General features: G+C 48.0%; 1 protein-coding gene across 1 annotated transcript in view; it reads left to right on the top strand.

The window, feature by feature from the left end:
• PPP1R1B (protein phosphatase 1 regulatory inhibitor subunit 1B) overlaps positions 1–21,992 on the top strand; it is a 168,770-nt gene that overhangs the window by 118,036 nt on the left and 28,742 nt on the right. The window contains exon 3 of the mRNA XM_069237449.1: positions 7,954–7,973. Coding sequence (XP_069093550.1) covers positions 7,954–7,973 — 20 coding nt within the window. The remainder of the gene's footprint in view (positions 1–7,953; positions 7,974–21,992) is intronic.

The following is a 21,992-nucleotide window of genomic DNA, read 5'->3' as shown; positions in this document are numbered from 1 at the left end:
GCCTACTACCAATTAAGCATATTAGGTGATGTGCATCTCTGTAATGAGAAGGGGTGTGGTCTAATGACATCAACACCCTATATCAGGTGTGCATAATTATTAGGCAACTTCCTTTCCTTTGGCAAAATGGGTCAAAAGAAGGACTTGACAGGCTCAGAAAAGTCAAAAATAGTGAGATATCTTGCAGAGGGATGCAGCACTCTTAAAATTGCAAAGCTTCTGAAGCGTGATCATCGAACAATCAAGCGTTTCATTCAAAATAGTCAACAGGGTCGCAAGAAGCGTGTGGAAAACCAAGGCGCAAAATAACTGCCCATGAACTGAGAAAAGTCAAGCGTGCAGCTGCCACGATGCCACTTGCCACCAGTTTGGCCATATTTCAGAGCTGCAACATCACTGGAGTGCCCAAAAGCACAAGGTGTGCAATACTCAGAGACATGGCCAAGGTAAGAAAGGCTGAAAGACGACCACCACTGAACAAGACACACTAGCTGAAACGTCAAGACTGGGCCAAGAAATATCTCAAGACTGATTTTTCTAAGGTTTTATGGACTGATGAAATGAGAGTGAGTCTTGATGGGCCAGATGGATGGGCCCGTGGCTGGATTGGTAAAGGGCAGAGAGCTCCAGTCCGACTCAGACGCCAGCAAGGTGGAGGTGGAGTACTGGTTTGGGCTGGTATCATCGAAGATGAGCTTGTGGGGCCTTTTCGGGTTGAGGATGGAGTCAAGCTCAACTCCCAGTCCTACTGCCAGTTCCTGGAAGACTTCTTCTTTAAGCAGTGGTACAGGAAGAAGTCTGCATCCTTCAAGAAAAACATGATTTTCATGCAGGACAATGCTCCATCACACGCGTCCAAGTACTCCACAGCGTGGCTGGCAAGAAAGGGTATAAAAAAAGGAAATCTAATGACATGGTCTCCTTGTTCACCTGATCTGAACCCCATTGAGAACCTGTGGTCCATCATCAAATGTGAGATTTACAAGGAGGGAAAACAGTACACCTCTCTGAACAGTGTCTGGGAGGCTGTGGTTGCTGCTGCACGCAATGTTGATGGTGAACAGATCAAAACACTGACAGAATCCATGGATGGCAGGCTTTTGAGTGTCCTTGCAAAGAAAGGTGGCTATATTGGTCACTGATTTGTTTTTGTTTTGTTTTTGAATGTCAGAAATGTATATTTGTGAATGTTGAGATGTTATATTGGTTTCACTGGTAATAATAAATAATTGAAATGGGTATATTTTTGTTTTGTTAAGTTGCCTAATAATTATGCACTGTAATAGTCACCTGCACACACAGATATCCCCCTAACATAGCTAAAACTAAAAACAAACTAAAGACTACTTCCAAAAATATTCAGCTTTGATATTAATGAGTTTTTTGGGTTCATTGAGAACATGGTTGTTGTTCAATAATAATATTAATCCTCAAAAATACAACTTGCCTAATAATTCTGCACTCCCTGTAACTACACTTACCTCTTGGGAGTGAAGAAGGCAGGGAAAGTCATGGGTCAGGGGGCACATGCTCCGCCAGGTGTCCAGTGAGTTCTTGTCTGGGTGTTCATCCGGATCAGCCCTTTGGGATTCCCTATACTGGTGTTCAGCCCCATCAGCTGAAGACTGGAATCTCTGGAAGGGGTACTCTTCCACATTAAACTGGTTTCACCTGTCTGATGTATGTATGCAAGGGGTTTATCTAGCCGTAAACAGAAACTTGATGGGTGGAATGCTTGAATTAACCTCAGTCATGGTTAATTGCTGAGGGTCACATCCCAGTGCATCTTTTTATTGCTTCGGACAGAACCTAGCCATATGCAAGTCATCCTTGATCCTGCCCTAAAAGGAACAGTTCAGCCCAAACTACCAGGTCAGGACCCCTCTGAGCAAGAACACAGGCAGCCCCACCCTGGTTTTCTGCCTAGTTAGGCCTCATCAGTAAGGCATAGCATAGGTCTGGTGCCACCGTAAGCATGTGACCTGTCTAACCACTGCATAAAAAATTGATGGGTGGAATGCGAACTAATTTTAGCCACTGGTAGTTTCTCAAGACTGCATTCCAATCCATTGTTTTTTTTTCTACCATGCCATCTCAAACAGGAACCAGCCATATGTAAATCATTCATAATCCAGCTCCTGTGGGAAAAGACTAGTCCGAACTGGCAGTCTAGTCCCCTCTGAACAGGAGCATAAGCGACCCACGACCAGTTTTTTTTATATCAGCGACCTATCTAGAGGCCTACAAAGCGCAGAGCAGGAGGGCTGAGTCCTAACATACGAATGAAGGACGTTTACAAGAGACAGTTTGCCTCTGGGTTCCCGTTGAGTTGCACAGGAAGTGCTTTTGATGTGATGTGTCATTAATTTCTTTGTGAATTGAACTCTTCATGACCAGAAAATGGCCTCCTCCCCCTGACACATGCACACATATATGTCATCACGCTAGGGCAGCTGTAGTGGCTTGACACATGCGTGTATATAAACCACTGCACTTGCTTTATTTGCCGACAGCAGCGACAATATCAATAAAACATTTTTTCTTTTTCATGCAGAACAGTGTCGGCAAAAGCAATCGCCTTTGCCAAAGAAAACAAACATTGGCAAACCAACATCTTTCATTGAAAATAGTACGTGGACTAAATTAATTAGCTCCTGTCCCCAGACACTTGTCTAAATAACCCATATTTGTATTTCTTTTATTCCAAATATCAGTAGCAGGTATGAAAAAAACAGCCAAAACCAAATCACTTCTACAATGCACATCAGTGACAACGCTACCATGACACTATAGCAACATAAAACTGCCATACAGTGAATTCAATGACAAGTAAGGCTGCATTAGCATTAGACATACATAACTTTTTCACTTACAATTCTATGAATGGTGTGGAATGGGAGGATAGCTAAGGACATTGTTGTGAATCCCATAAAAGTTAGACATTTGCTAGGAACAAGTGATTGTACATCCGCTAACCCCAAAAGAGGGTGTGGTATGTTTTGCACCGTGTTATGCTTAATATGAGCCACTCTGATCTCCCATCACTCTCCAAGAATGGACACTTGACTTAGGCCTATATCCAGTTGTATGTCGTGCATACATGGTTACTAGCAGGCCACAATCTCAAAAGTGAACGCGGTCTATGTTCCCTCTGAGGCAGCATTTTTATAGTCTGTATTTACTCGATCTCTTTATGTTTTTCGATGTCTTTCATTATCCTTGTTTCAATATTGATGTTTGTGTTTGCGTGGGAGCTTTATCTGTTATTTAGTCCCTGTGTGCAGGGATTTGTGTGGATTTCTGAATGTTATACAAACGAGGGCCAGCCTTGTAGTGTCTTTAGCACTCTACTGGGTATTTTAACACTAATGCACACATTCACATATTTGCTGCTGTACTTAGGTCATATGTAGCACCCTTTTTAGATCTGGCCTAAACAGACAGTGCAAGTTGTCTGGTTGCGAAAGACCTATTGTGAATTTCACTGGGCTTACAGTCTACACATTGCTTACCTTTGGTTGACTCTATTGTCATTCTCATTTGTTTGCTACGTGTTTGATGGCTCACCTTCATCTTGTTGTGTTTGTCCCTCTCCTGGAGCATAGCCTTTTTACAGTTCTTTAATTGGCTGATTTAAATACTTCCACTGCTCACATTTAAAGAACTACTTTTTTTCTTTTCCATTTGGCAGTCCATGAGAGTGCATGTGTTGTCTATCTTTTTCCCTCTTGTACTGCTACTCCCCCTCATATGCAACCCCCATGCTTTATTGGTTCTATCCTAGGTTTTCTGTGAAAGCACAGTAGCTGGGATGTTTTCGCTGGGGTATGGCTGAAGAGCAGACTGCAAGGGTTGTTTTTGTTTTATCTCCTGCATTCCACATACTGCATAAAAGCACAAGCCTTGGCACCTATAGGCCTTTATGGCACTGGGGGAGGAGCAAGCTGCTGCACTAACTCAATCAATGAATCAATCAAGGATTTATAGAGCGAACTAATCACCCGTTATGGTCTCAAGGCGCTGGGGGGGAGCTACTGGTCGTAGAGCCATGTCTTGAGGCGTTTCCTGAATGTCAAGAGGTCTTGGGTCTGGCAAAGGTGGAGCGGTAGGGAGTTCCAGGTCTTGGCGACTAGGTGAGAGAAGGATCTTCCTCCGGTGGTGGTGCGGCGGATGCGGGGGATGGAGGTGAGGGCGAGCCTGGCGGAGCGAAGATTGCGGGTGGGGGTGTGGAAGGTGAGTCTGTTGTTGAGGTAGGCTGGACCTGTGTCGTGGAGGGCCTTGTATGCATGGATGAGGAGTTTGAAGGTGATCCTCTTTGATACTGGTAGCCAGTGAAGGTCTCTGAGGTGGGGGGAAATGTAGTCACGGCGTGGGATGTCCAGAATGAGGTGGGCGGATGCGTTCTGGATTCTTTGCAGCTTTGTTAAGAGTTTGGTTGTTATTCCTGCATATAGGGCGTTTCCGTAGTCCAATCGGCTGCTGACCAGGGCGTGGGTGACAGTTTTCCTGGTTCCGACGGGAATCCACTTGAAGATTTTGCGGAGCATGCGGAGAGTGTTGTAGCAGGAAGAGGAGATGGCATTGACCCGCTGAGTCATGCTGCGTGTGGAGTCCAAGATGAAGCCTAGGTTGCGTGCGTGGGTGGTGGGTGAGTGCGCGGTTCCTAGGGAGGTGGGCCACCAGAAGTCATTCCAAGTTGAGGGGTTGGTGCCAAAGATGAGGATTTCTGTCTTGTCTGTGTTTAACTTGAGGTGGCTTGATTCCATCCAGCTGGCGATGGCGTGAAGTCCGTTGTGGAGGTTGTTCTTTGCAGTTGTAGGGTCTTTTGTGAGGGAGAGGATGAGCTGAGTGTCATCTGCGTAGGAAACTATGTTGATGTGATGGGTTTGTGCGATGTTGGCGAGGGGGGCCATGTAAACGTTGAAGAGCGTGGGGCTGAGCGAAGATCTTTGGGGAACTCCACTGATGATTCTGGAGGCTTCTGACAGGAACGGTGGGAGGCGGACTCTCTCGGTTCTGCCTGAGAGAAATGACGAGATCCAGTTGAGTGCCTTGTCACAGATTCCAGCTTTGTGGAGGCGTGTGCGGAGAGTGTGATGACATACCGCATCGAAAGCTGCGGAGAGGTCCAGGAGGATGAGTGCTGCTGTTTCTCCTTCGTCGAGCATGGTCCTAATGTTGTCTGTGGCAGCAATGAGTGCAGTCTCGGTGCTGTGGTTTCTGCAGAATCCGGATTGGGAGGTGTCAAGTACCTTGCTGTCTTCCAGGAACCAGGATAGTTGGCTGTTTATGATTTTTTTCGATTACCTTGGCTGGGAAGGGGAGGAGGGAGATCGGCCGGTAGTTCTTGGGGTCGTCTGGGTCTGCCTTTGGTATCAGGGCGTTGATTTCTGCGTGCTTCCATCTTTCTGGGAAGGTGGCTGACTCGAAGGAGCTGTTGATGGTTTTGCAGAGGTGGAGGGCAATGATGATGTTTGCCTTATTGAAGGTATGGTGTGGGCAGGGGTTTGATGGTTATCCGGAGTGGATGGAGGCCATGGTGGTGGCGGTGTCCTCTATTTAGACGGGGGTCCAGGTGTGGAGGAGGTGGGTGTTGCTTGGAGCGTTGGATTCTTGGGTGTTTGTAGTCAGCTGGTGGGTCTGGGGTTTGAAGCTATTGTGGATTTCTTCTATCTTTCAACGGAAGTGGGTTGCCAGTGAGTTGCAAAACTCCTGTGATGGCGGGGGTTCATTGGAGCAGGTCCTGGGGGTGGAGAGCTCATTGACGATGCCGAAGAGCTCTTTACTGTTGTGAGCGTTGGCGTCGATGCGGGTTTTTGAAGTGGGTCCTTTTGGTGGTGCGGATCAGTAGGTGATGTTTGCGTAGGGCATCCTTGAAAGCGATGTGGTGGGAGTTGGTAGGGTCAAGGTGCCAGGTTTTTTCCATTCTGCGACATAGCCGTTTGGATTCCTGTAGTTCTGGGGTGAACCAGCTGGCCTTGATTCTGTGGGAGGTGTTTTTTTTTTTTTTTAGCGGTGCAAGGGTGTTGGCGCAATCTTCTATCCAGCGATGCAGGTTGGTGGTGGCTGTGTTGGGGCCCCAGGGGGTGGGGCCCGGGCGAGAGTGGAGATCAGTTGATCCGTTGATATTTTGCTCCAGTTGCGTCAGGGGGGTTGTATGCGGTGGTGTGAGTGACTGGTTTTTGGTAGAAGTGGATGCAGCGGTGGTCTGTACAGCTGAGTTTGGTGGTGTGGCTGAAAGAGATGTGGCTGCTGGCTGAGAAGATAGGGCTGAGTGTGTGGCCTGCGGAGTGGGTGGGTGTAGTGACGAATTGCTTGAGGCCGAAGTTGGCGAGGTTGTCGATTAGGTTGGTGGTGTTGATATTGTTGTTATTTTCTAGGTGGAAGTTTAGGTCACCGAGGAGGATGTAGTCTGTTGAGGCGAGGGCTTGGGAGCTGATGGCGTCAGCGATGTCGTCGCAGAACTGCGGTCTGGGTCCAGGGGGTCTGTAGACCAGTGTTCCTCTGAGTGTGTTGTTGGCGTTGATGTGAATTTTGAAGTGGAGGTGCTCGGCGGAGTTGATGGTGTCGTGGGAGTTGGTGGAGACTCTTATGGTGTTTTTGTGGACTATGGCGATTCCTCCTCCTGGTCTGCTGATGTTTGTCTAAGACAGTAGGTGTACTTAGCATGACATTTCTCTTAGAGGCTCATGAATGTGCTCCCTAGATTACTTCAGAGGACCAAATGTCTGAATCATGTTAAAAGTAAATAAGGCCTTGCAAGTGGTTCCCTTTACAATGTGTCATTTCCTTATTCTTTTTTAATTATGTTCAGCGTTTACTGTGTGAAAATATTTGGAAAAAGAAACTATGCCATTTATAAAGATTAAAAACATTAAATTCAATGTTCAGTTCTGAGTAAACATAAGACTGTAATTGCTTTGTTGCCTGTATTTTGATTTTTTTTCTTTTACTTTTTTATACAGTACTTAACAGATAAACATTGGCAAAGGCAACAGCTCAACACTCACATTATAAAGACAAGACCTATTGGCTTTGTCAATGCTTATTATTCCAGTACTGATCAACTCCATTCTGACCTACTAGGCACTACTCTGTACTGCTCTGGTGTTGGATTGACCCACAGCTGTTGTCAGTGTCCTGCAAGCCTGCGGTTCAGCCCCTGGTACCAGTCCTGGGGCCCAAACACAACTTTGCGGATGTACTTCATGCCTGGCCTTTGACCCTCATACTATTCCAGCACCTGGCCCCGCATAGAGCTCTACCAATGAACCTCAAACATGTCCATAATAGAACCCCTGCTAAACCAGTGCTCCTCCAATGCACCCCATTATACGGCACCCCGTTTGTTCAAGTACTGAACCCACACTCATCTCCCGCCGCGATCATGAGCTGAGCGCCCCCCGCTTCTCCCAAAATGGTACCAGGGCACGTCCGTTCTGGCCTGCAGCGTCGCGTGATCCCAATGCTGAGTCCCACAGAAATCCCAGCTCGCGCGCCTTGATTCTGATCTTCCGCCAGATGCTAATCCGGGTTAAAGGTCCGTGCTTTAGACGCTGTGGAATGATGTTTAATCAGCTTTATTTATTTAATAACACACGTTTCTCTCTGCCCCTCCCCCTCCCCCTCTACGTGCCTGCTCGCTCTCTTGCCTCTGTTCCTCTCTCTTTCACTCATACTTCCTCGTGTCCTCTATCTCTGTCTGACTTTTTTTGTTTATTTTCCTCCTCCGATGTGTTCCTTTCGTTTTTTCTCGCTCCCTCCTCTCTCGTTTTCTCTAAATCTCTGCTCTATTTCTCTGTCCTCTCACTCTGCTCTCTTTCTATCGTTTACTTCGCTCTGTATTCCTATGGCAATTTTTTCTCCTCATGTCTTACTTTATCTCTGCTTCTATTTCATTTCTCGCTGCTCCCTCCCTTTCTCTCCCTCCCTCCCTCTCCCTTTCTGTTGCAGAAGAGGACACATCCTTCCAGGTGAGTGGCAGACCGGTACCCCGAGTGTGCTGCAGTACCTGACCCCTGACCCGCTGTTCCTGGATGGAAGTCTCTGTTCCAGCGTCCTTATATTTGTCACGGTTCTGCCCTGATTCTACGTGTGATCGGAGTTTCCCGGTTCACGAGCTCCAGGGGCTGTGAAGGAAGGTGATGTTATCAGTTGGCACACACTGTGCCGCCTCTGGTTCTCAGCTGCAGGTGCACTTTCATACCCCGCCTAAAGGCTTCACTGTGAACTTCCAAGCGTGGACTTCCGTTCACCAAACTCCTAGTGGTGGCAGAAGTGACATTATGCACCCTTTGACCTTTTCTGAATTCAGTGGAATACATCTTTCTCCCCGCCCCCTTTAGCTCAACAACAGACTCCTATTGGCTGCGAACCACTTATACAGGGCAGGACAGGGAGAAAAAAAATACAGAAACATTTCTAGGTCTTACAAACTAGACAGCACATGCACTGTCTGTTGCAAGACATATTGGCCCTCATTATGACATTGGTGGCAAATGCCGCCTACCGCCACAGCGACGGCCGCCAACATACCATCACCGTGGCTACCGACGTCCATGCCATTATGACTGTAGCTGGAATTCTGCCAGAAGGCTGGCAGAATTCCGGCGACGGTCATAGCGGCGGACGGTGGAAGGCGGTAAGGTGGCGTTGCTGGCAGCAGCAGCGCCACGCCAGCTAAACACCGCCTACCGTATCATGTTACATGATACTGCCTGGCGGTGTTTTGCTGGCAGACGCTACTGCTGGCAGCAGCGCCGCGTCCCGTCTCCTGCCGGAGGACCCCCTGCAAGCAGGTAAGTCGGGTTCTCCGACAGGAGAGGGGGCTGGGGGGTGTTGTGTGTGTGTGTTGCGGTGTGTGTGACTGTGTTTGAATGCGTGCATGCGTGTGTAATGTGTGTGTGTATGAGAGTGTGTGTGTGTACATGCATGTTGTGTCGTCTGCTTGCGTGTGTGCCTGGATGTATGTTTCTGAGTTTTGCAGTGGGTGTGTATGTACGTATGCATGCGTGGGTGAATGTGTGTGTGCGTGTGTGTATGGGTGTATATATGGCCGAGGGAGTTGGGAGGGGGAGGGTGTAGGAGGACTTTGGGGAGGGGGAGGTGGGCGGGGGAGACCCTTAACAGTGCCACGGAAAGAATTTCCTGGCACTGATAGTGCCTACCGCCATGGTTTCCGTGGTGGTACAGAAACCACGGAAACCATGGCGGTGGGCGGGGACAAAATGCCATGGGCGGCCTAGTGACGGCCGCCGGGTTGGAGACTGAAGTCTCCAGCCCGGCGGTCATTACCGCTGTGTTGGTCGGTGTGTTAACTTGGCGGTTTGGCTTTGACCAAACCGCCAATGTCATAATAGTGGAGGTAGGTACCGCCAGCATGTTGGCGGTAATACCTCCACTATAGCACCAACCGCCAGAGTGGTAATGACCCCCTCTCTGTGCTTACCAAGAACATGTAAGGGTTTGGAGCACGTCCAATGCTTACCTCCTGTCACCCTTCATTGTCTGCTTCTTATTTGTGGCAAGTTTGTCAAGCTTGTGTTTGTCCCTCCCATAGAGCATAGCCTTTTTACCTACACTTCCACTGCTTGCTTTTCAAGAACTACTTTTTCTTTTGAGTTAAGCACTTCCTGGGCGTGCATGTGTTTCACAGCTATCTCTCTCGTGTACTTTTTCCCCTGTACTCTGTGTTGCTCTCTGTCTCTTGTGTTCTCCCGGCCTTCCTATGTTGCGCCTGACTCATGTATTTCCACCCTGTTGCTTTCTCGCCCATGTGCTTCTTTCCTGCCTACTCCGCATTGCTCTCTTTCAACCGATTGCTTCTACCAGTGCTCCACATTGCTCTGACTTTGTATCGTCTGCTTCCCCCATCCACGCCCTCTGAGTTGCTTCTCCCCACCCACGCCCTCCATGTTGCAGCTGTGCTCCCATGTTCCTTTTGGGAAACCACATGTGCTTCCCTGTGTTGCACCCACCCCCCACACCTCCAGTGTTACTTCTGCCCCCGTTGCGTGTCCCCTCCAGCTTTAAAAAACACTTTTTCTCTTTAGTTACCTTTGTAACTTGGATCTGGGATACTGTGCCACATCGGTAAAAAGCACTGGCAAAGCCAACAAGGCAAGACCTATTGCCTTTGCCAATGCTTTTTTTTTTTGTTTTGTTTACTGCGATCAGTTGTAGAATAGACAGTGCTGTGTGCAGAAGAGGAAAAAACAATGTGTGGCAGCCATTCCCATTGTCTACCCTTAATCGACGTCCATTTTAACAAGGCTCCCTGACCTTCCCTTTTAGCAACCATCTTGCCCCTGGTGCTACCCTGTGCATGCATGGCATACTCCTGTTAGGTTCTTCTTCACAGCATTTCTAAATGGGGTCTTCTCAGGAACAGCACTTGCGTTTTTCCTTTCACCCCAGCACTTTCATGAACTTTGACCCATAGTCTCCCATAGGCACCGAGGTGCTTAGACAGCAATAGTTTCATAGTGAAACACTAGGCAATGCCTTCAGTGGGATTTTTCTTCAGGTAGATATTGGGAACAGCTTTAGTGCAAAGAGTCACTATGGGTATAATGAATCATACTTTCAAAGACAGAATGTGCTTAGCTGCCAGGTTTCACGAGTCCATGTGTGATTAGCTGCTCCAGTCCAGGATTTTTTTCTTTGAATTCTAGGACTTTTACTTGTAGTTTTAATGGCATAATCAAGACTACAAATCCCAGAATTCAAAGCAAAAACGTGGTTTGAAGCAACTAGTCTGGAAAACTTTGCAAGAGTGTTTGTGAAAATACGCCTGGTAACTGTGTAATTGAACATAACATTTCAACAGTAAGTTTAGGTCTTACTAGTAAAGTGTGAATATCTTGTCTACTGCGTGAATACCTATGCTCCTGGGCATAGTCCACAATCCCTTATTACCAATTCTGCCACTGCCTGTTGATTGCCAGGCCTTAGTAGAGAAGAGCAGGGTGGATCAACATCCCTTCTATTCAAGGATGACCTAAGTGGAAGAATACAACACATAATGGCTACACAGTAATAGCAATACTTCATGCAATAAGGCAGCGTAATAACTAGGACAATCCATGTTGCAGCAACGAAGTAAATGAAAAGTGAAACTCCCCTACAAAATAAGGCAAATTCATGGCCAACAAGTTCAATCTTTTCTTCATATCATAAAGTCCTCTTCTGATGTAAAACACAAGGGCCCAATTTAGCATTTGGTGTACAGGGTACTCTGTTGCAAACATGACAAAGTAGTCTATCGGCCAGTTTCCCTGTCCACCCGTCTCATGTAGATATGGGAAAACCTTAACCTTCCTCCACCATTTGACACAGTAGGGGCCTTTGAAAAAAGGACATTACACTGCCCACCGATTTGAATGTGGATGGAATAATGTTGTTTTTATCCCTGTCTGTCATTGCCACGAAAAACATGCTAGAGAGGGACAGAAAAAAAGAATAATGACCCCTAACAACCTTGGAGAAAACTCTTAGGGAGTGGAGGTCATTAATTGGTTTCTTTTTCTGAAACATACTCCCCCTTTGGGAGTTTGTTTCAGATAAACAGAACTTTGGAAACGTTTAGTGAGGGCCATCAAAAACAGATGGCAGAAGTCCACCAAACATTGTGTATATTGGAAGGAACTGCCCTGAGAGTGGACCCTTTCAGTGTACATAGGTGACTGCTGGGCCAGCGGTCATCTCTAACTTGGACTGACAGTATTCTATCAAGATGGAGGAGGAAATGTCCTCCACCACCCTGACGGACAGAGTACCATCTGACTAATACTAAGTCAGGCCTAAAGACCAAAAAGTCCAGAATTCTTTGAAAGTAAATGGCTGGCCTCGGCATCAAAGAAACACTAATTAAACTAAATATCCATATTTAACTCGACTTCTCCTGCACCTACTGTTATTGCGGTGAGGCGAGCTTTCTAGGTTCAAGGAAAAAAACGTAGAACCTTGGTATACCAATTGTTGATGCAATGTACCACAGCATCAAAATTAGCTACACTGTGCTGCGTTGCTCAAAGGGGAAAACACAGATCAAAGTCATATCTACTACTCTAAGATTGGCCTGCAGCTGCTGTCATTCCCAGAGTTGGCACACAAGAAGCTTCATTGTGCAATTCAGAGTCTGGCACCATGGTGCAGAGGTGAATGTGCACTGTCCAATTTAGGGTTTGTACTAGAAGCATACCCAACAGCTTTGGCATGATGTATACAAACATAACAAGCTAAGCTTTAGTAAATTAAATATTTGTTTAATACTCTTCAATAGAAATGGAGTAACTTACCATTATTTGTATATTTGTCACAAATGGTGATCTTTCACTGCAACACATTTCATTTCCATATAACAGTGTTTACACAAAATATCGGAAACAGAAATATCGTGGGACAAAATATTGTGTCACGAATATCGAGAACAAAAAAATTGTGAAGGTAGGTTTCTATAGGTAAGCAAAGTTTTATTATGTATAACTCTGCATATATGTACCTTCATAATATATATATATATATATATATATATATATATATATATATATATATATATATTTAGGTACGTAGATGTGGAGATAAGAATAGTGAATCTATACTTATCTATTTGCACTTAACTTCTTGATAACCTAGACCTCAATATTTTTGACACAATATACTGTCCTCACAATATTTCTTTCCAATATTCTGTCAGTGAGCCCCATATAACTGTGCAACTTTCCATGGAGATCTTCATAGGATGGAACTGGGGATGACAAGCAAAACAACGTTTTCTGTTCTGTGAGGATTTTTGCAAGTTCTTGTACAGTTCCTGGGGAAGTGTTCAAGGCTGAGCTCCGCAACATTGGGCTGCCTTTTGGGAGAGCAGTGACATCTGGTGGAGTCACTGATAATGAAATGTGTGTGTAACATTACAATATGCACACACATACTCCTTGTTTTATAAGATCGACCTCTTCTGTATGAAAAAGTCCTAGCAATCCCCCCACCTGTTGCAAATGTGAAATGATCCCATCACATCAAAGCCAAGCACCTAGGTGCATGGCTCGAAAGTCATTGTGCATGTATTTTTAGAGGTATTTATATAGTGCAAACCTAGCTGAAAAGCAAAAGATCACTTGACAGCAGGAAAGACCCCCGAGATATGATTCAGGATCATCTACAATAAGTACTTCGCTATTGTGTAGAGCAGTAGTGCTCTTTGAAGAGATGCGTCTTCAGTTTCTTCTGGATTGCAGAGGGAGATGAACTCTTCTGTTGTCGATAGGGATGTTAATGTTCCACATCCTGATCCTGGGTGCATTGATGGGGATAGCATGCCATCTGGTCTTCTCCTTGTGCCCATCACCTCCAGTAGGGTGGAGTCCTGGTTCCTAGTGTGGCGTGGTCCAGATCACCTGGCTAGGCACGCGGGTCTTCCATTTCCTGGTAACAACTGGTCTTGAGGCTGATGTGGCCAATGTACTTCTTTCATGGTACTTGGTGTGGTGTCTAGCTTCTTCAAGCCCTTAGTGAGATATGTTGCAGTGTGTATGATGCCTTCCTGGCATGAGTAACTAAATTGTTGTCTCCATTCAGGTGCAAGAGGACAAACCGTTGCACTGTTGCGCCAAAGTCAGGTTGAAATAGGAAGTTTCACCTTTTCCAGGGAGAGCTGATGCATTCATTGCTCTGAGGAGAGATCTGTGTCTGGGGCGAATCCCAGAAATCCCACCTTGGCTGTCAGCTGTGTGATGAAGTTGTCCAGGGTCACGTCAGAGAGCCAACTTCAAACTGAGGTTGTTTGGTGCTCTTAGCAAGCAGGTGGAATTCTTTGTCAGGTTCAGCTTTAGGTAGATCCGTGGCACCCAGATATTCTATGTCCTAGTTCAAGCAGGGAGCTCATGCATTGCCAGCTCTGGCTATTCTATGTACTAGCTCCAGAGGAAAGCTCATACAGTGCCAGCTATGTTAATTCTTTGTGATAGTAACAGCATGGAGCTCATGCAGAGCCAGCTGTACGAATTCTATGTATTATTCCCCACAAGGAGCTCATGCAGTGCCAGCCTTGAGAATTCTATGTGAGAGCTTCGATGTGACCAGCAGGGAGCTCACTCAATGCCAGTTATGGGAATTCTGCATACTAGTCCTAACAGGGAGCACTTGCTGTGCGGGTTATGAGAATTCTATGTGCCAGTACCAACAGGGAGCTCATTCAGTGCCAGTTATGAGAATTCCTGGTGCTAGTACCAGCAAGGAGCTAGTGCGGTGCCAGCTATGAGAATTATTTGCGCTAGTACCAACAGGGAGCTCATTCAGTGCCACCTATGGGACTTCTATGTGCTAGTATCAGCAGGGACCAAGGAGCTCATGCAGGGGCAGATGTACGAATTCTATATATTAGTCCCAACAGGGAGTTCATGCAGTGCTAGCTATGAGAATTCTATGTGCTAGTTCCAGCAGGGAGCTCATTCGGTAACAGCTATGGGAATTCTATGTATTAATACCAGCAGGGAGCTCATGCAGTGCTGGCTATGACAATTCTATGTGCAAGTACCCTCAGGGAGCTCGTTCGGTGACAGCTATTGGAATTCTATGTGCTAGTACCAGCAGGGAGTTCATTCAGTGTCAGCTATGAGAATTCTACGTGCAAGTGCCAGCAGGGATCTCATTCAGTGCGAGCGATGGGATTCCTATAGTCTAGCACCAGCAAGGAACTCATTCAGTGCCAGGTATGGGATTTCTATATTGTAGCACCAGCAAGGAACTCATTCAGTGCCAGGTATGGGATTTCTATATTGTAGCACCTGCAAGGAACTCATTCAGTGCCAGCTATGGGATTTCTAGGTGCTAGTACCAGCAAGGAGCGCATTCAGTGCCAGAAATGTGAATTATATGTGCTAGTTACAGCAGGCAGGAAGAAGGGAGCTCATTTATTGCCAACCATGAGAATTTTATGTGCTAGTACCAGCAGGGAGCAGCGGGTGTACGAAGTGCCGGCTATGGGAAATCTATGTATTAATATCAGCAGGGAGCTCATGCAGTGCTAGCTCTGGGAACTATGGGTCAGGACACACTGCATGCAGGTGTCACTGTAGGAGAAGGGCGCTGCAAGAAATTAGAGAACCTTTCAGTGATAGGGTACATCTTCGGAAGGTACACTGCAGGCAGGGGGCACTGCAAGTAAGAGACACTGCAGGCAGGTGTCACTGCAGGAGAAGGGGTACTACAGGGAAGTAGGGAACCATTCAGTGAAAAGATACAGCTTGAGGAGGTACACTGCAGGAGGGTGTCACTGCAGGAGAAGTGGCACAGCAAGGAGAAGATCATACACTGAAATGATACAGCATGGGAAGGTACACTGCAAGCAGGGGACACTGCAAATAAGAGACACTGCAGGCAGGTGTGACTGCAGGAGAAGGGGCACAGCAAGGAGAAGACCATACACTGAAATGATACAGGATGGGGAGGTACACTGCAGGCGGGTGACACTGCAGGTCGGTGTCACTGCAGGAGAAGGGCACTGCAGGGAAGTAGAGAACCCTTCAGTGAAAGGATACAGCTTGGGAAGGTACACTGCAGGCATGGGACACTGCAAGTAAGAGACACTGCAGGCAGGTGTCACTACAGGAGAAGCGGCACAGCAAGGAGAAGACCCTACACTGAAATGATACAGCATGGGAAGCTACACTGCAAGCAGGGGGCACTGCAAGTAAGACACTGCAGGCAGGTGTCACTGCAGGAGAAGCGGCACAGCAAGGAGAAAACCCTACACTGAAATGATACAGCATGGGAAGGTACACTGCAAGCAGGGGACGCTGCAGGAAAGTAACGCTGCTGGCAGGTGTCACTGCAGGAGAAGGGGTGCTGCAAGGAGATACATCATGAGTGTGAAGGCACACTACAGAGAAGGGACACTGCAGGAAAGAGACGCTGTAGATAGGTGTTTCCACAGGAGATGAGCACTGTAGGAATCTGGCACTGCAGGGAAGAGACACTGCAGGTAGGTCTCACTATTGGAGATGGCACAATGCAGGGAGAGGGCATAACAAGGAAGTCATAACTTAGCTGCGGGGACTCTGCAGGAAGGGGACTCTGCAGGAAGGGGACGCTGCAGGGAAGAGTCACTGGAGGTAGGTGTCACTGCTGGAGGAGGGCACAGCGAGGAGAGGGTCCTACGGCGAAAGGATAGAGCTTGGGAAGGCACAATGCTGGCAGGGGACACTGCAGGGAAGAGACACTACAGACGAGTTTCAATGCAGGAGGAAGAGCACTGGAAGGAGAGGGCCCTACAGTGAAAGGACAGAGCTTTGAAAGGTACACCGCAGGCAGGAAACACTGCGAGGAAGAGACACCGCAGGCAGGTGTCACTGCAGGAGAAGGGGCACTGCAGGCAGGTGTCACTGCAGCAGGAGAAGGGACACTGCAGGCAGGTGTCACTGCAGGAGAAAGGGGACTGCAGGCTGGTGTCACTGCAGGAGATGGGGCACTGCAGGAATCAAGAAGTGCAGGCAGGTGTCACTGCAGGAGAAGGGGCACTGCAGACAGGTGTCGCTGCGGGAGAAGGGTCACTGCAGACAGGTGTCACGGCAGGAGAAGGGGCATTGCAGACAGGTGTAACTGCTGGAAAAGGGTCACTGCAGAAGAAGGGGCACTGCAGGCAGGTGGCACTGCAGGAGAAGGGGCACTGCAGGCAGGTGTCACTGCAGGAGAAAGGGCAATGCCGGCAGGTGTCACTGCAGGCGATGGGGCACTGCAGCAATCAAGAAGTGCAGGCAGGTATCACTGCAGGAGAAGGGTCACTGCAGGAGAGGGGACACTGCAGGCAGGTGTCACTGTAGGAGAAGGGGCACTGCAGGAGAAGGGGCACTGCAGGCAGGTGTCACTGCAGGAGAAGGGGCACTGGAGAAGGGGCACCGCAGGCAGGTGTCACTGCAGGAGATGGGGCACTGCAGGAATCAAGAAGTGCAGGGAAGAGTCACTGCAGAGTAGGAACGCAACAGGGAAGAGACTCTGCGGGTGGGTGTCACTGCAGCGAGTACCGCCACGCGCGGGCCAACTTAAGGAAGGGGCATGAGGACAGACACTGCAGGGAGGTGCACTGCAAGGAGTGGGCGCTGCCCGGATAGAACACTATAGGGAGGATGTGTTCTGGGAAGACGCGCGTGGAGGAGCCCTGCAGGCGGTGACACTGCTGGGGAGTGAGTAAACAAAGACACAGCGAAAGAGGACACTGCAAGGAGATGCTACAGGCGGGCAGTGCGAAGAGTGGAGTTCGTGGCTTCCACAGTGAGGCGTCTCCCCTCCTCCAGTCATAGGCGTCTAGGTGAACTCTTGGTGCCCTGGATCCAGCAATGATCTGGTCAGGATCTTTCAGGGTGCTGCTGACCTCTGCCTGACCAACTGGCCAGCAATGCTCTCTATGCTGTGAAGCAAGGAGGGGGGCACGAAGAGCTGACAAAGACCTGAGGAAACACTTTTGCACCGCTCTGCGCCACTGGAAAAGGGCAGAAATGCGCTGTATCTACAAGATATGTGGCCTTTCTGTCCTCTCCCCTTGCGCTGGCATACAAATCGTTACCATGCGCCAACTGAGGCACCCTTGCATCAAGGTGCAAGGGTGCCTGAGTTGTGGGGATGGTTGTTTTTGGGCAGGAAGGGATACCTTCCTGCACAAAAACAATCACAAGAGATGTTTTCATTTTTTTATGTGTGCTGCAGAACGAAGCCCACATAGAAAGAGGTAAAAACTGAGAGAAATAAAGATATTTCTCCATGTTGCATCACTCTTACGAATGTGACGCATTCCCAGACTTGTAAAAATGGGAATGCATCAGATTCCTTTGGATTCCACGGGTGATGTGTGGGAACGCCCCTTTCACGCAGTATTATCCGTCAAAGGGGTCTATAATTACAAGGCCATGAAAAGCCACGCAAGGTGGCTTTGCATGGCCTTGTATATATGGCTGGCACACTGTGCAGCTGAAGCGTTGAAAAAAATGATGCTCTAATGGCGCAGTGTGCCAATAGGGCCCCTTTTAAATGAGGCCCTATGACTTTTAATTTAGTACATTTGTTTTACATGTTGAAAAACAGCCATTTTTTATGTGCACCCGCTAGTGCTTAATTTGTAAATAAAAATGTGCTGGTGCCCAAAGCTCTCCTCTCAAACACTCGACTGCTGCAATTAAATGTGGGAACACGGAATACTGAGGCAGCGTAATCCTGAAGCCATCTTGGGCCTCTTCAATCCTTTTAAAGCCACTCCCTGCCCCTTCAGCTCACTCCTGCAGCTTTCTGCTTTCTCCCACTGTGACGCTTTTTCGTTTTTCTCTTCCTCAGTCTTTCCCATATGTGTCTTTTGCTTGCAGTAAATGCTTAAGGCAGAAAAATAAGCGCCGGCCCTCAAAAATAAGTGCTGGTGCTCCACACTGCAAACAGCAGGCACAAATTAAGCACTGGTACCCACCCTGTCTTGTTTTAAAAGATGTCACTTTAAGATATACATAAGTTCAGCAACCCGATGACATGTGGGAAGGATGCGTGGAGAGTTCATTTTAAATGTTCTTTTCAGGTTTTTCTGTTTGGTAGTACATAGTTTATATGTTATTTGTGTTCTGTGCTCACGCGCTCATAAGACCTGGCACTTGGTGCATTGATTACATAGTGAGATTGTCTCCGATTCCAGCTCTACAGGCATCCACCCCATCTCCACCTACAGGACTTTCAAGTGCACACAAGAGAAACAAAGAATCGGCCTGAGAGGGACTGGGGTGAGGGGGAGCTGTTCTCATGCAAGGGAAAGTGGGTGAGAGCAGAGTTTCACAATTCAGTAGTGGGAGTTGAACAAGTGTGCATTCATTGCGGACTGGAATGTTCCAGAGAGAGCCGGGCTCTGTTCCGCGGCCAGCCACCACCAGTGAGCTAATCCGGGCGGCCTCAGGGGAACCTGGCCTCTCCGCAGCCAAACCTTCACCTATAAATCAACTTTCTGCCCTCTTTGTCCAGGGAACCAAGACCCTCAGGCCGGGGTACTCCCCACCCCTGCATGCTGCCTACCCTGCAGGAAGAGAGCACCTTCCTTACTGTCAGTACGGGCTGAAGCACCGAGGCCCTTGTTACCCGCACAGTGCCCTCGCTCACACCTGATGTCCCTGCTAGAACTGGCAGTGCCTGTTCAGATTCATTTATCTGTCACTGTGTTACCTACACAGTGCCCTCTCTCACACCCGATGTCCCTGCTAGAACTGGCAGTGCCCGTTCAGATTAATGCATCTTTCCCTTGTTACCCGCACAGTGCCCTCGCTCACACCTGATGCCCCTGATAGAACTGGCAATGCCCGTTCAGATTAATTTATCTGTCACTGTGTTACCTGCACAGTGCCCTCTCTCACACCCGATGTCCCTGCTAGAACTGGCAGTGCCCGTTCAGATTAATTTATCTGTCACTGTGTTACCTGCACAGTGCCCTCGCTCACACCTGATGCCCCTGCTAGAACTGGCAGTGCCTGTTCAGATTAATGTATCTGTCACTGTGTTACCTACACAGTGCCCTCTCTCACACCCGATGTCCCTGCTAGAACTGGCAGTGCCTGTTCAGATTAATGCATCTCTTCCAGTGTTACTTGCACAGTGCCCTCTCTCACACCCGATGTCCCTGATAGAACTGGCAGTACCTGTACAGATTAATTTATCTGTCACTGTGTTACCTGCACAGTACCCTTTCTCACACCCGATGTCCCTGCTAGAACTGGCAGTGCCCGTTCAGATTAATGTATCTGTCACTGTGTTACCTACACAGTGCCCTCTCTCACACCCGATGCCCCTGCTAGAACTGGCAGTGCCCGTTCAGATTAATGCATCTTTCCCTTGTTACCCGTACAGTGCCCTCGCTCACACCTGCTGTCCCTGCTAGAACTGGCAGTGCCTGTTCAGATTAATTTATCTGTCACTGTGTTACCTACACAGTGCCCTCTCTCACACCCGATGCCCCTGCTAGAACTGGCAGTGCCTGTATAGATTAATTTATCTTTCCCTGTGTTACCTGCACAGTGCCCTCTCTCACACCTGCTGTCCCCCGTAGAACCGGCAGTGACTGTTCAGATTAATTTATCTGTCACTATATTACCTACACAGTGCCCTCTCTCACACCTGCTGCCCCTCGTAGAACCGGCAGTGCCTGTTCAGATTAATTTATCTGTCACTGTGTTACCTACACAGTGCCCTCTCTCACACCTGATGCCCCTGCTAGAACTGGCAGTACCTCTCCAGATTAATGCATCTCTTCCTGTGTTACCTACACAGTGCCCTCTCTCACACCCGATGTCCCTGCTAGAACTGGCAGTGCCTGTTCAGATTAATTTATCTGTCACTGTGTTACCTACACAGTGCCCTCTCTCACACCCGATGCCCCTGCAAGAACTGGCAGTGCCTGTACAGATTAATGCATCTTTCCCTTGTTACCCACACAGTGCCCTCTCTCACACCTGATGTCCCTGATAGAACTGGCAGTGCCTGTTCAGATGAATTTATCTGTCACTATTTTACCTGCACAGTGCCCTCGCTCACACCTGATGCCCCTGCTAGAACTGGCAGTGCCTGTTCAGATTAATGTATCTGTCACTGTGTTACCTACACAGTGCCCTCTCTCGCACCCGATGTACCTGCTAGAACTGGCAGTGCCTGTTCAGATTCATTTATCTGTCACTGTGTTACCTGCACAGTGCCCTCTCTCACACCTGCTGCCCCTGCTAGAACTGGCAGTGCCTGTTCAGATTAATTTATCTGTCACTGTGTTACCTACACAGTGCCCTCTCTCACACTCGATGCACCTGCTAGAACTGGCAGTGCCTGTTCAGATTAATTCATTTTTCCCTTGTTACCTGCACAGTGCCCTCTCTCACACCTGCTGTCCCTGCTAGAACTGGCAGTGCCTGTTCAGAATAATTTATCTGTCACTGTGTTACCTGCACAGTGCCCTCTCTCACACCCGATGTCCCTGCTAGAACTGGCAGTGCCTGTTCAGATTAATTTATCTGTCACTGTGTTACCTGCACAGTGCCCTTTCTCACATCCGATGTCCCTGCTAGAACCGGCAGTGCCTGTTCAGATTAATTTATCTGTCACTGTGTTATCTGCACAGTGCCCTCTCTCACACCTAATGACCCTGCTAGAACTGGCAGTGCCTTTTCAGAATAATGTATCTTGCCTTGCATTTCCTGCACAGTGCCATAGATAGAATTGGCAGATTGCCTGATAGAATTGGCAGTGCCTGTCCAGATTGATGCACCCGTCCCTGTGTTACCCAGATTAATATATCGGTCCCAGTGTTATCTACAGAGTTCACTCTCCCACAGCTGAATGTCCCCGACGTCAGTTTATAGATTGATATACTTGCCTGTCTCTTACCTGCATAGCCCAGTCCCCCTTCTCACACCTGGTTTCCCAGGTAATGATGGTTTATAGATCGGTGCTCTTGTCCCCGTGTTACCTGCACAGTACTCTCTCTCACACCTGATGTTCCTGGTAACATATGTGTATAAATTGATGCACCTGCCCCTGTGTTACCTGCATGCCCCCCTCTCACAGCTTAATGTCCCCGATGTCAGTTTATAGATTGGTGTACCTGTCCCTATGTTACCTGCATTAGCCAAGACCCCTCTTTCAGACCTAAATATCCTTGGTCATGAGGATTTATTGACTGGTGCACCTGTCCCTGTGTTACCCGCACAGTGCCCTCTCTGACACCTGATGTTCCTGCCACATTTGGGAGAACCTGCCCAGATACATGTGTCTCTTCTTGTGTTACCTGCACAGTGACCTCTCTTACACCTTATGGCCCTGATATAATTGTCAGTACCTGTCCAGAAGAATGTATCTATCTCTGTGTTACTTGCGCAGTCCCCTCCATCCCACCTGATGTCCCTGCTAGGATAAGAATAATGTATCTGTCCGTGTGTTACCTGCCCAGTCCCCTTTCCCAAGCTGAATGTCCCCGATGTCAGTTTTTA

Source organism: Pleurodeles waltl, chromosome 6, assembly GCF_031143425.1.
Source record: "Pleurodeles waltl isolate 20211129_DDA chromosome 6, aPleWal1.hap1.20221129, whole genome shotgun sequence".
In the NCBI taxonomy this organism is placed as follows: Eukaryota; Metazoa; Chordata; class Amphibia; order Caudata; family Salamandridae; genus Pleurodeles; species Pleurodeles waltl.
The sequence above is the reverse complement of the archived record's forward strand: the minus strand, read 5'-3'. Positions and strand labels throughout refer to the sequence as shown.